At 38.0% G+C, this 13,110-nt stretch overlaps 1 protein-coding gene across 4 annotated transcripts in view; it reads left to right on the top strand.

The window, feature by feature from the left end:
• The window catches only part of spen (spen family transcriptional repressor), a 112,097-nt gene that overhangs the window by 50,806 nt on the left and 48,181 nt on the right, over nucleotides 1-13,110 (top strand). For 2 of the 4 annotated variants that reach the window (XM_062054523.1, XM_062054524.1), the window contains exon 2: nucleotides 2,358-2,678. The exons of 1 other annotated variant lie outside the window; for it this stretch is intronic. In XM_062054523.1, coding sequence (XP_061910507.1) covers nucleotides 2,358-2,678 — 321 coding nt within the window. Of the gene's footprint in view, nucleotides 1-2,357; nucleotides 2,679-8,915; nucleotides 9,117-13,110 lie in introns of those variants that run through there. One more of the 4 variants, XM_062054526.1, reaches the window with a different exon arrangement.

Raw genomic sequence — 13,110 nt, forward strand, 5'->3', positions numbered from 1 at the left:
TATTGGCTGACATGAATGGACTTTTACACCATATTCAGATGTTTATGAGTTTCACCTGAATACTACAATGACTGAGAGAAAATATGGTTGTAGGAAAACATGCAACTTTTCTCTGACTACATTTGAACATTCACGTACCGAATATGCAAACTTTTGACCACAAACTTAGTCGCTGCTCTGTGACATTCGTCGTGAACTGGAGCTGCCCGCCTCGAAGCCCGTCAGAATCTGTCTCTCGTCATGCTCATCTAAATAAGAAGGCATACATTTGAATTGAACAACTAATAGTGCTATCATTATTATATTGGTGTTTGTCAATACTTGTATTCAGATGACATGCTCACATTACTGCTTCTGGGATTAAATAGGAAACGCAACTTTCATTCATAATTATTGCATGCTGTGTGTTCAGCATATTGGTCACATGTCCTCCTCTTGATGAACTAGCAGCCTTATAATTATTATAGTTACCTGCTCAGTGGCCTTGTGGTTAGAGTGTCTGCCCTGAGATCGGTAGGTCTTGAGTTCAACCAGTCATACCAAAGACTATAAAAATGAGACCCATTACCTCCCTGCTTGGCACTCAGCATCAAGGGTTGGAATTGGGGGTTAAATCACCAACATGATTCCCGAGCGCAGCCATCGCTGCTGCTCAGTGCTCCCCTCAGCTCCCAGGGGGTGAACATGGGGACGGGTCAAATGCAGAGGTTAATTTCACCACACCTGGTGTGTGTGTGTGTGTGTGACTATCAGTGGTACTTTAACTTTAGCTTTTATTATAAGTAACGCTGTTGCAATCTTTTGTTGTAAAATGTAGTCAACTTCAGGGCGTTTGTTGTGCCCAGGCTCTGCCATTTTGACCTCTGACGTCACCACTAGGGATGATGTTTGATACGAAATTATCGAGTTTGAGCCCATTATCGAATCCTCTTATTGAACCGATTCCTTATCGATTCTCTTATCGAATCCAGATAGGTTGTGGTAAATGGAAAAAACCCCCACAATATTTGGTTTGACAAAAGCTCACTTTTATTTGATAAGAAAAAAATAAAATAAATAAATAAATATTGACTGTTGTTACCCCCCTTAAAAAATGTAATTAAATAAATAAATATTGACTGTTGTTACCCAAAGTATATTAAGTGGGATTTTTCAGAAAAACAAATATATACAGTAACACAAAAACAACCCGTCTCTGTGATCAATATAGGTGTATAAATAATAATATAGTGTTAAATAAACTGAAAATAATACAGCTCTCCAAAAAGTGCACTTCTGCTGCTATTGGAACATCCTTCTGGGGTCCATCAGTGTGGCCTCCTCCAGGAATGACTCCACGACACGTTTCTCTAAACTTCAGGTTATGTACGGCCTGAACATATTTCATCATGCTTGTTGTACTTCCCTCCCTTACATGAGAGCGAAGCCTGGCAATAACTGCAGATAGCCGTTTCCTCGTCGTATTGTTTTGTAAAATGAAGCCATGCCTTGAGGCGTTTTTTCCGGTCCGTTGTTGTTGCTGTAACTGCCGCCTAATGACTGAGCTACGTCATTTCCTGGGACGTGCCACAGGGCATTTGCTGTGGGACGGGATTCGTTCCCAGGGATTCGAATAAAGAACCAACTATTTTTCTTTACTATAGTGGCCTCGATAACGGGAACCGGTTCTCAAGAAGGGATTTGAGACCATGGAATCGGTTATTTTCTTATCAAACGGTTCTTTTCTTATCGAACAACCGGGAGAACCGGTTTCGGACATCATCCCTAGTCACCACGCACGTTGTGTAATGATGTCATCCCCACCCGGAAGAATCGGTAAGAACTGTGTGAGAACATGGCAAGCGATTCCAAGGAATTGATACACTGGGAACCGGTTTTGAAAAAGAACTGGTTGTCGATTCCCATCCCTACAACTGATGCCACTTTGTTCCATGGACAACATTTTATACCGTACCAAAGGCACCCAAATCACTTAGCGGAAACGCAGCTTCAGAGTCATGCATGTGGATAAAGGCTTAATGTGATGTTTCCATAAGATTCCATTTATTAACAAAATGAATACTGTCATGCTGAAGTACCATACCAATGTGTATAAATGGTCTAAGACAGGGGTTTTCAAAGTCTGGCACATTTAGCTTCCCCCCCAAAAACTGATTTTCTGGAGAATATTTTGTGGTGGTTTTTTCCAATCTCCTTACTGTAGTAGCTATCAGGTAATCTGTCCTTTGACAAAACTGAAGTTATCTTAGTGGGTTAAAAGTAAATTTTCTTCACTTTGAAAACCCCTGATTGAGGAGCTCTGTAACCTGTTTTGTTACACTTCACTCATTGGCCCGTTTCCAATGTTTTCTCTGCAGATATGGACGTGTAGAGAGTGTCAAAGTCCTGCCTAAACGGGGTTCAGAGGGCGGAGTCGCAGCCTTTGTGGATTTTGTGGACATTAAAAGTGCTCAGAAGGCTCACAATGCGGTCAACAAGATGGGCGACAGAGACCTGCGCACTGATTATAACGAACCGGGCACCATTCCTAGTGCCGCGAGGGGGCTGGACGATAGTCTGTCCTTAGGTTCTCGCGGCCGTGATGTATCAGGGTTCACACGGGCGGCAGGGGGGGCTGTGTATGGCCCCCCCACGTCGCTCCACAGCAGAGATGGACGCTATGAACGGAGACTAGACGGGTAAGTGGACAAAGTTTCTCTGAAGGCAGGGGGAACCGTGCTTTGTAGTACACCTCACCTCCAAGCATCTTTCCACCATGTTCATTTACTTGTTTGGGGGTTAAAGAGGAGAAAAAAAGTTAAGAAATCTTACAGGGATCCCCTCTTAAGTCTTGGAAGCATACTTAAAGGTAGACACTAAGTTACTATACTAAGTGTAACCAATCACCTATAGGCTAAATTTCTGATGAGGATATTAGTGAGTAGAAGCAACTCTGTCAGATGGATATATCATTTGTGGAAATTACAGGGGAAAAAGATTGGACATTGAAAAATTTCCCAGGATTGTTGAAGATTACTAAGGTTCAGGGAGAAACTGCTAAAGAAAGAGTGGTCCAGCCACTATCCCTGGGATTCCTCCCCTAATCTGGAGTTACGTGGCTGACTTGGTGGATTATATCACCCCTTTCTCCCATTTAGTGAAACAAACGAGCACACATTAAACATACAAGACACCATTATTTGGATTAGTCATTTTTCAGTTATGCACGCTGGGATCATGCGGATAACCTACTCGGGATTTTGATCCCTGCTATTGGATTAACGCTGTCAAGAAACACTAAAGGATATGCTATCATGCCAAAGGTATGGGTTACTTTCTTGGTATCTTTTTTTCATTTATTTTTTATTTGGGATTATGTCTGAAATCAGGGCATTGCGATTTGAGAGCTGGGAGATCTCTACAAAAAAACTTGTGAGCTAGACCATTCTTTCCCCTGCCTTTTTCAAGAGTTTTTGTGACAGACTGATATGGACATGGATGATACAAAAATGCTGACTGGAGATAACCTGCCCTCACGCCTGTGGAATACCTCCTACTTTCCCATTGTGTGGAACTATGAATCTTGGATACAATGACAGAATCAGAACTATGTTTTTTTTTCTGGTGAACAGCCCTTCTCATGGACTTTGGTCATATTTTGACTGACTCTCGTGTTTACAGAGGAACAGCATGGACATGCCACTACACCTTTTTTTTTTTTTTTTTTTCACTGACTGCAATATTGTGTGGTGCATGAAGATGGATTACCATTGATTGACACCTTCCCACTAAGTATGACTGCATGTGCAATAAGGAATTTCTCCCCTTTTTTTGGAAGTTGCCTGACAAAGAGAAAAGTCTAGAACCTTAGGGGGAAACCAATAACGACACACTTACCTGAAAATGGACTCTTGGATGGTATGTTTTTAATACTCGGACGGATGTATGGACTCATTTGAACTACAGTATTAGTTTAAAAAGACAATCCACCTCATCTGGACTCTCCTGCCCTGAAGACAAGGATTACATTTTTAAAATACAAGCTACATCTTTTAACCACACTCCTCCACTCAGCATTTTTGCCACTTTTTTTTTTTTTTTTTTTTTGCTCACAAAGTCCTATCTCCCTGTATTGTATTTGGAATTATAGGTCAAGTTACCACTCTCTCCAAAGGTTGGTATGTCCTGCCCTGTGTATTTTAGCTGTCCTCTCTAACCCCCTAGTTTGCAACTCCTGACTCTTTATTTCCCCCACTAACTGCACCAGCTGGTACATGATGTTATTATGTGTCTATTTTCACATCTGTTCCTTTTTACCTTGTATTGTTCTCCTTTCTCTTCGACTTTCCTTACCTGACAACCAGCTCCTACTCCCAGCTCTCTTTTATGTTATAGTGTTGCTGTGGTTACTCAGCAGTCAAAACGCACAGCGTAATACTGCACAACTTCAAAAACTGCTTTCATTTTTCTGCTTTTTAGCCATGATATGCTGGACCTAACAAGTTATAGAATTAGTATCCATTAAACAATGTTTTTTTTTTCTTTCATAAACAAATACATAATTACAAAAAAATAAATCCAAATTTTCCATAATAAATAAAATAATCCATTCTAGAGACTTGAATTATAGCTACCGTATTTCCTTGAATAGCCGCAGGGGCGTTAATTAATTTAAAACCTCCTGTCACTCCGGCGTTTACCGGAAGCCGGCGGGATGGCTGTGCATGCGGTAATTATTTTAAAACCTCTTCTCACTCAGGCGTTTACCAAAAGGAATGCGGTAAATTTAGGTGGCGCTTTGTGTGATGTAAGCATACCATCATGAAAAGCACATTTAATAAAAAAAAACGTTATGGTCTTACCTGTACTTATAAATGGAGTCCATTTGCAGCTCCTTCTGACCAAAAGCATCGACAACTTGGTTATAGAAGTCTTCATTATTTTCTTTCTTCAGTTTTAAAAGTCTCTCTGTCTCGATGGAGATATTCCTTTAATTATTACCTACTGCTTCGATTGAAAGTCCAGTTTAGAAAACTGTTTTATTTTAGATACCGGTATGTAATCCTCCATGTTAAAAGTAAAAGTTCAGGCGAGAGAAAAAAAAAAAAAAATCTCTTGCTGCGTGTTGTCACTTCTTCTGCAGTACCGGAAGTCGCAAGAAGGATCACTAGCGCGGCAGCGCCCTCTACCACCAGGAGGTTTAATGACTCATACAGTATTTGACACACGCAGCTACGGTATATTAATAAAACATAGCTGCTTACTGTTCTTTTTAGCATACTGTACCGGTATTCAATAGCTTGGACCTTAAATCCTACTGAATAGCTCTTTATCTTTTTTCCTTTGTGCGATTGCAAACTACTGAAAGCAGCTTCCTCCATTTTGAAAATGAGGACAGGTAAAGCGTCACTCTTGACGTAACGAATTTGACCCGGCAGATGTTCTAGCCATATGCTAAATATTTTGCGAAACGAGTTTGACCCGGCGAAAATTATAGACATGCGATAATAAAATTAATATTTTGCGAAACGAATTTGATCTGGCGTTAATAATGAACCGGCGATAAGGCCAAGCATGCGTTAATTATTTTGAGAAACGAGTTTGACCCGGCAGTAATTCTAGACGTGCGAATACTATATTCCCTGCGCCAATTCAAGGAAATACGGTATACCAACTATTTAACCATTTAACGGCAAATTGCAACAATTTGTGTGCACCCAATAATTATCAGACCGATATACGATATTATGACGTCACATCGATAACTCCGATACCATTAAAACAGGGGTGTCCAAACTTTTTCCACTGAGGGCCGCACACGGACAAATTAAAGCATGTGGGGGCCATTTTTACATTTTTCATTTTCAAACCATAACAAAATATATGCATTTTTTATTTATTTTACCTTTTGGGGTCCCGGGGACCATAAAGGGTCTCAGTCATTAAAATGTTGAAAATAAGTCACGATTATTATTTTTTTAAAGTTATTTAACGCTTACAGTAAATCTCTATATCAACTTCAAGTTCATATAAAGTAATACAAATTAAAAAAAATGTTTTATGGCTTTTCTGTCAAAAACAACTCAGTTTTTTTTATAGTAAAACTGAAATATGCAGTATTTAGTAATTAGAGCCATAAAAGATCAATAATGCAGGACACCATTGATTTTAATTATTTCATATTTTTGAGTAATCACAGTGAAAAGATAAATAAAAAAATCACTAAATATATTTGGGATCCAAAAGGTGCCCCACTCATAAAGTGATACATTTTTATTAGGTTTTTCTTTTACTTTCAACACTTAAGTTACGAGATCAACTTCAGATATATCTGTCGATTTTATGCTGGAACTATTATTTTGTTTGTTTTATGCGCTTTTGTCAAAGAAAACTTTGATGTTTTTATATGGCTACTACACAATATATGCAATATTTACCACATAAAACATTTTAAAGTGAAATATTTGAAGTAATTGGAGCCTTGAAAAGAATTCATTATAACTTGGATTTTTTGTCATTATTATTATTTTTTTGGAGCAATGGCAAAAAAAGAAAAATGAAGAAAGACAAAAGAAAAAAAAACAGCCTGCATGGCAGCTTTTGTGTCAACATTGCAACTTTTTCTCGTTAGATTTCACCTCATTCCACTTTTTTTAATGCTCTTTTTTATTTTTACAATAGTATTTCCAGAATGTGTGGCGGGCCGGTAAACAATTAGCTGCGGGCCGCAAATGGCCCCCGGGCCGCACTTTGGACACCCCTGCATTAAAACTAGGGATGTCCGATAATGGCTTTTTGCCGATATCCGATATTCCGATATTGTCCAACTCTTAATTACGGATACCGATATCAACCGATACCAATATATACAGTCGTGGAATTAACACATTATTATGCCTAATTTGGACAACCAGGTATGGTGAAGATAAGGTCCTTTTTTAAAAAATTAATAAAATAAGATAAATAGATTAAAAACATTTTCTTCAATAAAAAAGAAAGTAAAACAATACAAAAACAGTTACATAGAAACTAGTAATTAATGAAAATGAGTCAAATTAACTGTTAAAGGTTAGTACTATTAGTGGACCAGCAGCACGCACAATCATGTGTGCTTACGGACTGTATCCCTTGCAGACTGTATTGATATATATTGATATATAATGTAGGAACCAGAATATTAATAACAGAAAGAAACAACCCTTTTGTGTGAATGAGTGTAAATGGGGGAGGGAGGTTTTTTGGGTTGGTGTACTACTTGTAAGTGTATCTTGTTTTTTATCTTGGTTTAATAAAAAAAAACCTAAAAAAAACCTAAAAAAACGATACCGATAATTAAAAAACCGATACCGATAATTTCCGATATTACATTTTAAAGCATTTATCGGCCGATAATATCTCCAATTAAAACTAACTCTGCTAAAACAAACAAAAAACGCTCCATTGAAGTTAAATAACTTGTACTGCGATTGAGGCGAGTTAGAGTGACAAAAATCAAGCGTGTCTTTTTGTAAGTCTGTCGTAAACTTCCTCAGAACTCATTGCAAACAGACACGGCCTCGTGAATTGATTAACGTGGACCACGACTTAAACAAGTTGAAAAACTTATTCGGGTGCTACCATTTAGTGGTCAATTGTACGGAATATGTACTGTACTGTGCAATCTACTAATACACATTTCAATCAATCAAACTCGATCACGTAGGACTTCTTCACTTTGCGTGCAATTTGCACCAAATGTTCTACAAAGATTCCGCGAGGATAGAAAAAACATCTCGCTTCCACACATCGAACCTTATCGGCGCCAGCAGCGCTATAATCTCCCAATGGACAGACTATTGACGCAGCGTTTGAAAAGTGTCAAAAATTAGCCAGAGTCGACCTGAGGGCTGAAGGGAACTGTGATTTCATCATGAAAATGATGGACGACCAGCATTTTGCCATCATGGGAGATGCTGGCTTTTGTCAGGACAAATCTACAGGTACAGTTTGTCAAATCCACCTTTTTGTTTAAGTCTTTTTGACCTTCAGGTGTGCACAATCCATCCATCGATTTTCTAGCCCTTGTCCCTTTCGGGGTCGCGGAGGGATGGGGCCTATTCCGCTCGGGCGGAAGGCGGTGTACACCCTGGACAAATCGCCAGCTCATAGCAGGGCCAACACAGAGACAACATTCACACACTAAGGCTAAACTATGGTTAAATCTAAAAAAAATAGATATACAGTATATAGGTAATCTGTATCGATTTTGAGAGATTGGAAGTATCTGTATTGGTATCTGCTTGGAAGAAAATTGTGCATCCCTAACATCATACGATATGAAAGTTATGCAAAAGGGATTTTCATCAAAATGAGTCTTTGCCATAACAAAATATGCTTTAAAGGGAAACTGCACTTTTTTTGGAATTTTGCCTATCGTTCACAATCATTATGAAAGACATGACGGATGGATTTTTTTGAATGCATCCTGACTCGTAAATAAAAGTCAGCTTACAACGAAGCCAATGTCCTCTATTCCGCCCATAAAACCCCCCCCAAAAAAGCACCAACACTACTCCATTTTAGGGCTGCAACAACTAATCGATTAAATCGATTAAAATCGATTATAAAAATAGTTGGCGATTAATTTAGTCATCGATTCGTTGGAACTAGCTGTGCGCATGCGCAGAGGCTTTTTTTTTTTTTTTTTTTTTTAAAATAAAAAAAAAACATTTTTTTAAAATAAACCTTTATTTATAAACTGCAACATTTACAAACAGCTGAGAAACAATAACCAAAATAAGTACAAAAACAGTACAAAACAGCGCCAGGGCGGCGCTGAGGCTACGTCTAATGAGGTGGCGTAAGCTAGCCAATGATGTGTCATGTGCAGCTCACGTGACCACGCCGTCTCCTTTGCTGGAAACATTCGAAAAATGGCGCAGGAAAACAGTACGGATAGTTTAGCGGAGAAACATCTTGAGGTTATTGCTTCAATGGAGAAAAGTGTACGACCTAAGTCGTCAAAAGTGTGGGAACACTTTACTTTAAAGACTTCAAAGAAGACCGTTTCCTGCAAAATGGCACGGAAGCACAACATTGCTTCAGAAGCACCTGAAAAGGAAACATGTTGGAGCCATGGATGAAGGGAGGAACTCACAGTACGTAACTTTTTAAGTCCATAGTGGCAACAAGCATTCATGAGTTCAGCTTTTTTGTAAGTAGCGTTAACGTTATGCCTTTGTTGCAACGCGGGGCTGATCATGTGTCTCCGGCACATATGACTCCGTTTTGAGAGAGAAAAAGCACGGTTACAAATTTCGAAATAAACGTAACGGACAGAAATATCTCAGGTTGGTTTCATAATGGATCAATGCAGCCAGGCCCGATAAAGCTATATAAACCTATTTAGATTTGAGTGACGCTTTAGTATAACTAAACGTTATGAAGGTGCTGGAATATTTCATGCTATTATTCAGAAGCAGCCTAAAATTAATCCTTTATTATTCACAACAGAAACGTGTACAATATCTGATCCAGTTCTGATCTGATGAGTTACATTTCTGTGTTATTATTGGTGTATGCTGCATCCCCAATGTCCAGAACATGGTGCCAGTATGCTGGTTTTTTTCAATAAAATACTGGAAAGGATAGAAATGTAGTTTGTCTCTTTTATCCGATTATTAATTGATTAATCGAAGTAATAATCGACAGAATAATCGATTATCAAATTAATCGTTAGTTGCAGCCCTACTCCATTTACATTTTGCGACTTGAATTTTAACCAAGTATTAGTGATATTGTTATTATAAGCGCTTACGCAGACAAACTATTTATAGCGGCGACGTGATCACGAGCTTGTGTGCCAACGCTTCCTCGTTTCCTTGCTCGTCAAACTTTACCGTAGACCATAGATCATGCCTCTCACCTGGATAGTAGAAAGATGAAGATGTATTCCGACATATGGGCAGCCAATTTAGACCTGGAAATGGCGTGAACGACACAAAAAGACGCTTGCTTCCACCCCCTTTTTCTTTGCGAAGATTATGAGTCATTCTTCATCTAAATAGGAATATATGAACATCCAAGCACTCTGCATACTAATGACAGCAGACCTTGTACTGTAAGTGATGTTTTGTTATGTTTGTTGGCTCTTATAAAGTCTACAGTGAGTAATAATCAGTGATAAAGAAAAAATAAAAGCAAGCGTTGTGATGCGTTTTTGGAATTAATGTGCTGTGTATGCTTAAAATGATCAAAATAAATGATTATTAAATGTTATTATAAATATGCCTGTTACTACTTTACATATATACTTACATCATGTATATAAAACCTTTTTAATGGAGGTGTTTGGTTGTTTGTTTAAGGGCTTTATAGGCAGAATAGAGCGGCTCCCAGAAGCTCCATTGTAAATGGACTTTTGATTGCATTTATTTAATATTTAGAATGCATTTAGAACCTTTATTTAACCAGATAAGAAAACCCATTGAGATCAAGATCTCTTTCACAAGGGTGACCTGGCCAAGAGGTCAACAGCACATGTCACAGAGCAGTTTCAAAATAAATACATTAAGACATACATTTTAAAATACATAAGAGAACTGTAAAACAACAGAGATTTACATCTTTAAAAACACAGGCACTGTGCAAACGTCTCTCGCTGTTTGTCCCTCAGGACAGAACGGAAGGCTCCAAATGGAAGTAGTTCTGTAAGTTTCAGTTTCGTCTGCAATTCATTCCATGCCATAGGGGCAGCAATGCCAAAAGCTCTTTTGCCAAATTCAGTCCGTACATGAGGAACAGTTAAAACATACAAATTGTTAGAACGTAATGCGTAAGAGCTGCTTTTTCTTTGTAACAGAGTACACAAGTATGGAGGTATTAAACCTAAAAGAGCCTTATAAATGAAAGTCAGCCAATGTGTGTATCTGCGTGCACTCAATGAAGATAAGTCTGACTTCATATACAGTTGACAATGGTGGGTGAGACTACGACAGCCTGTAACAAATCTTAGTGCTGAATGAAAAACAGTGTCCAAGGACTGGAGGCATTTAGATGAAGCACTAAAATAAAGCACGTCTCCATAATCAATTACAGGCAAGATAGTTGCTGTCACCAATTTCTTTCTGACTTTAAGAGAGAAGCAGTTTTTATTTCTAAAAAAGAAACCAAGCTTTACCCTAAGCTTAGAGACCAAGTTGTTAATATGGGCTTTAAATGAAAGCTCCTGATCAAGAGTAAAACCCAAGTACTTGTAATTTAAGACCTGCTCTATAGGGTTTCCATTTGATGTTACAATATTTGGAATATTTTCCAGTAGCACCCTTGAATGAGAGAAAACCATTACCTTGCTTTTATCTGTATTTAAAACCAATTTAAGATCAAATAAGCGAGCCTGGATGACATCAAAAGCAGCTTGTAAAAACTCAAAAGCCTGAGTGATGGAGGTTGAACAGCAATAAATAATGGTGTCGTCTGCATAAAAATGGTACATTGCATTTGACAAATTATTACAAAGATTATTTATGTAGATAGAAAATAAAATGGGCCCCAGCACTGAGCCTTGTGGAACGCCTTTGGTAATGTCCAGTAATGAAGAGGTGGTCCCAGCCACCTGTACACATTGTGTTCTGCTGGAGAGATAGTCTGTGAACCAAGCAGCTGCATTTTTAGATAATCCAACGCGATGAAGGGCTTGAATTAACAGACTGTGGTCTACTGTGTCAAATGCTTTTGACAAATCAATAAATAGGGCGACACAATATTTCTTGCCGTCTACAGCCTCGATTAAATCATTGAAGACCTTAAGAGCAGCTGTAATAGTGCTATGCTGTTTTCTAAAACCAGATTGAAATGGAGATAAAATATTGTTTGATTCTAAAAAATCCTCTAGCTGGTTACTGATGATCTTCTCAAACAATTTTGCTAAAATGCATAATTTAGAAATTGGTCTGTAATTATTTATATTTGTGGGTTCACCCCCTTTTAGCAGGGGAAGAACAAAGGTCGATTTCCAGATTTTTGGAATGCTTTTACTTGTTAGACTTAGGTTAACAATATGCGAGAGAGGCTCAGCAACAAAATCAGCAGCCAATTTTAAGAAAAAGGGTTCAATTTGGTCAGGTCCTGCTGCTTTAGTTGTGTCCAGGCTCTTTAGTGCACTGCATTAAAAAGAGATGCATCCATCGTCATGTCTTTCATAAGTATTGTGAATGATAGGCAAAATTCTCAAAAAAAGTGCAGATCCCTTTTAACTTTGATACTAAATGACACGTATTTAGGGATGTAACTATAAAATGTTTGCTAGTAACCAAGGTTAAACCGTCAACGTTAGTTTTATTGCTTTAGATTAAAATTATCAAAAAACTGTGATTGATAACTGCACTTTGATAAACTCACGGACTGACTTGTGCCAGCCCGTTAGCTGGAATACTAACATGAACTTCTTTTCCACATTAAGAAAGGACATACCCCAATCTACACTTACTGTATACAAACACATTGATGTCTTTGTAACTAAGATATTGAACCTACAAGCTCTGCTCTCCTAAAACCGAGTGATCGTTCTGTAATCGGAGGAATACCAAATGGAGGTTGCAATGCTTTTAAGGGCTGCTGAACAGAGAAATAAAGCTGGAAATAATTATCCAAAAAGTATTCTAAATTTTGATTCCGAGGAAATAGTGATTGTTGTAGGACCGGAATTGACGCTGTGGTGCATTTGCTTACATGTGAGTTGAAAAATAAATAAATAAATACAAAATAAATCTACTTAACAGCCCTAAGAAGATTAGAACCCTCCAAAATATAGTACAAACCCCGTTTCCATATGAGTTGGGAAATTGTGTTAGATGTAAATATAAACAGAATACAATGATTTGCTAATCCTTTTCAACCCATATTCAATTGAATGCACTACAAAGACAACATATTTAAAGTTCAAACTCATAAACTTTATTTTTTTTTTGCAAATAATAATTAACTTAGAATTTCATGGCTGCAACACGTGCCAAAGTAGTTGTGAAAGGGCATGTTCACCACTGTGTTACATCACCTTTTCTTTTAACAACACTCAATAAACGATTGGGAACTGAGGAAACTAATTGTTGAAGCTTTGAAAGTGGAATTCTTTCCCATTCTTGTTTTTATGTA

The sequence above is a fragment of the Entelurus aequoreus genome, linkage group LG07 (genome assembly GCF_033978785.1).
Source record: "Entelurus aequoreus isolate RoL-2023_Sb linkage group LG07, RoL_Eaeq_v1.1, whole genome shotgun sequence".
In the NCBI taxonomy this organism is placed as follows: domain Eukaryota; kingdom Metazoa; phylum Chordata; class Actinopteri; order Syngnathiformes; family Syngnathidae; genus Entelurus; species Entelurus aequoreus.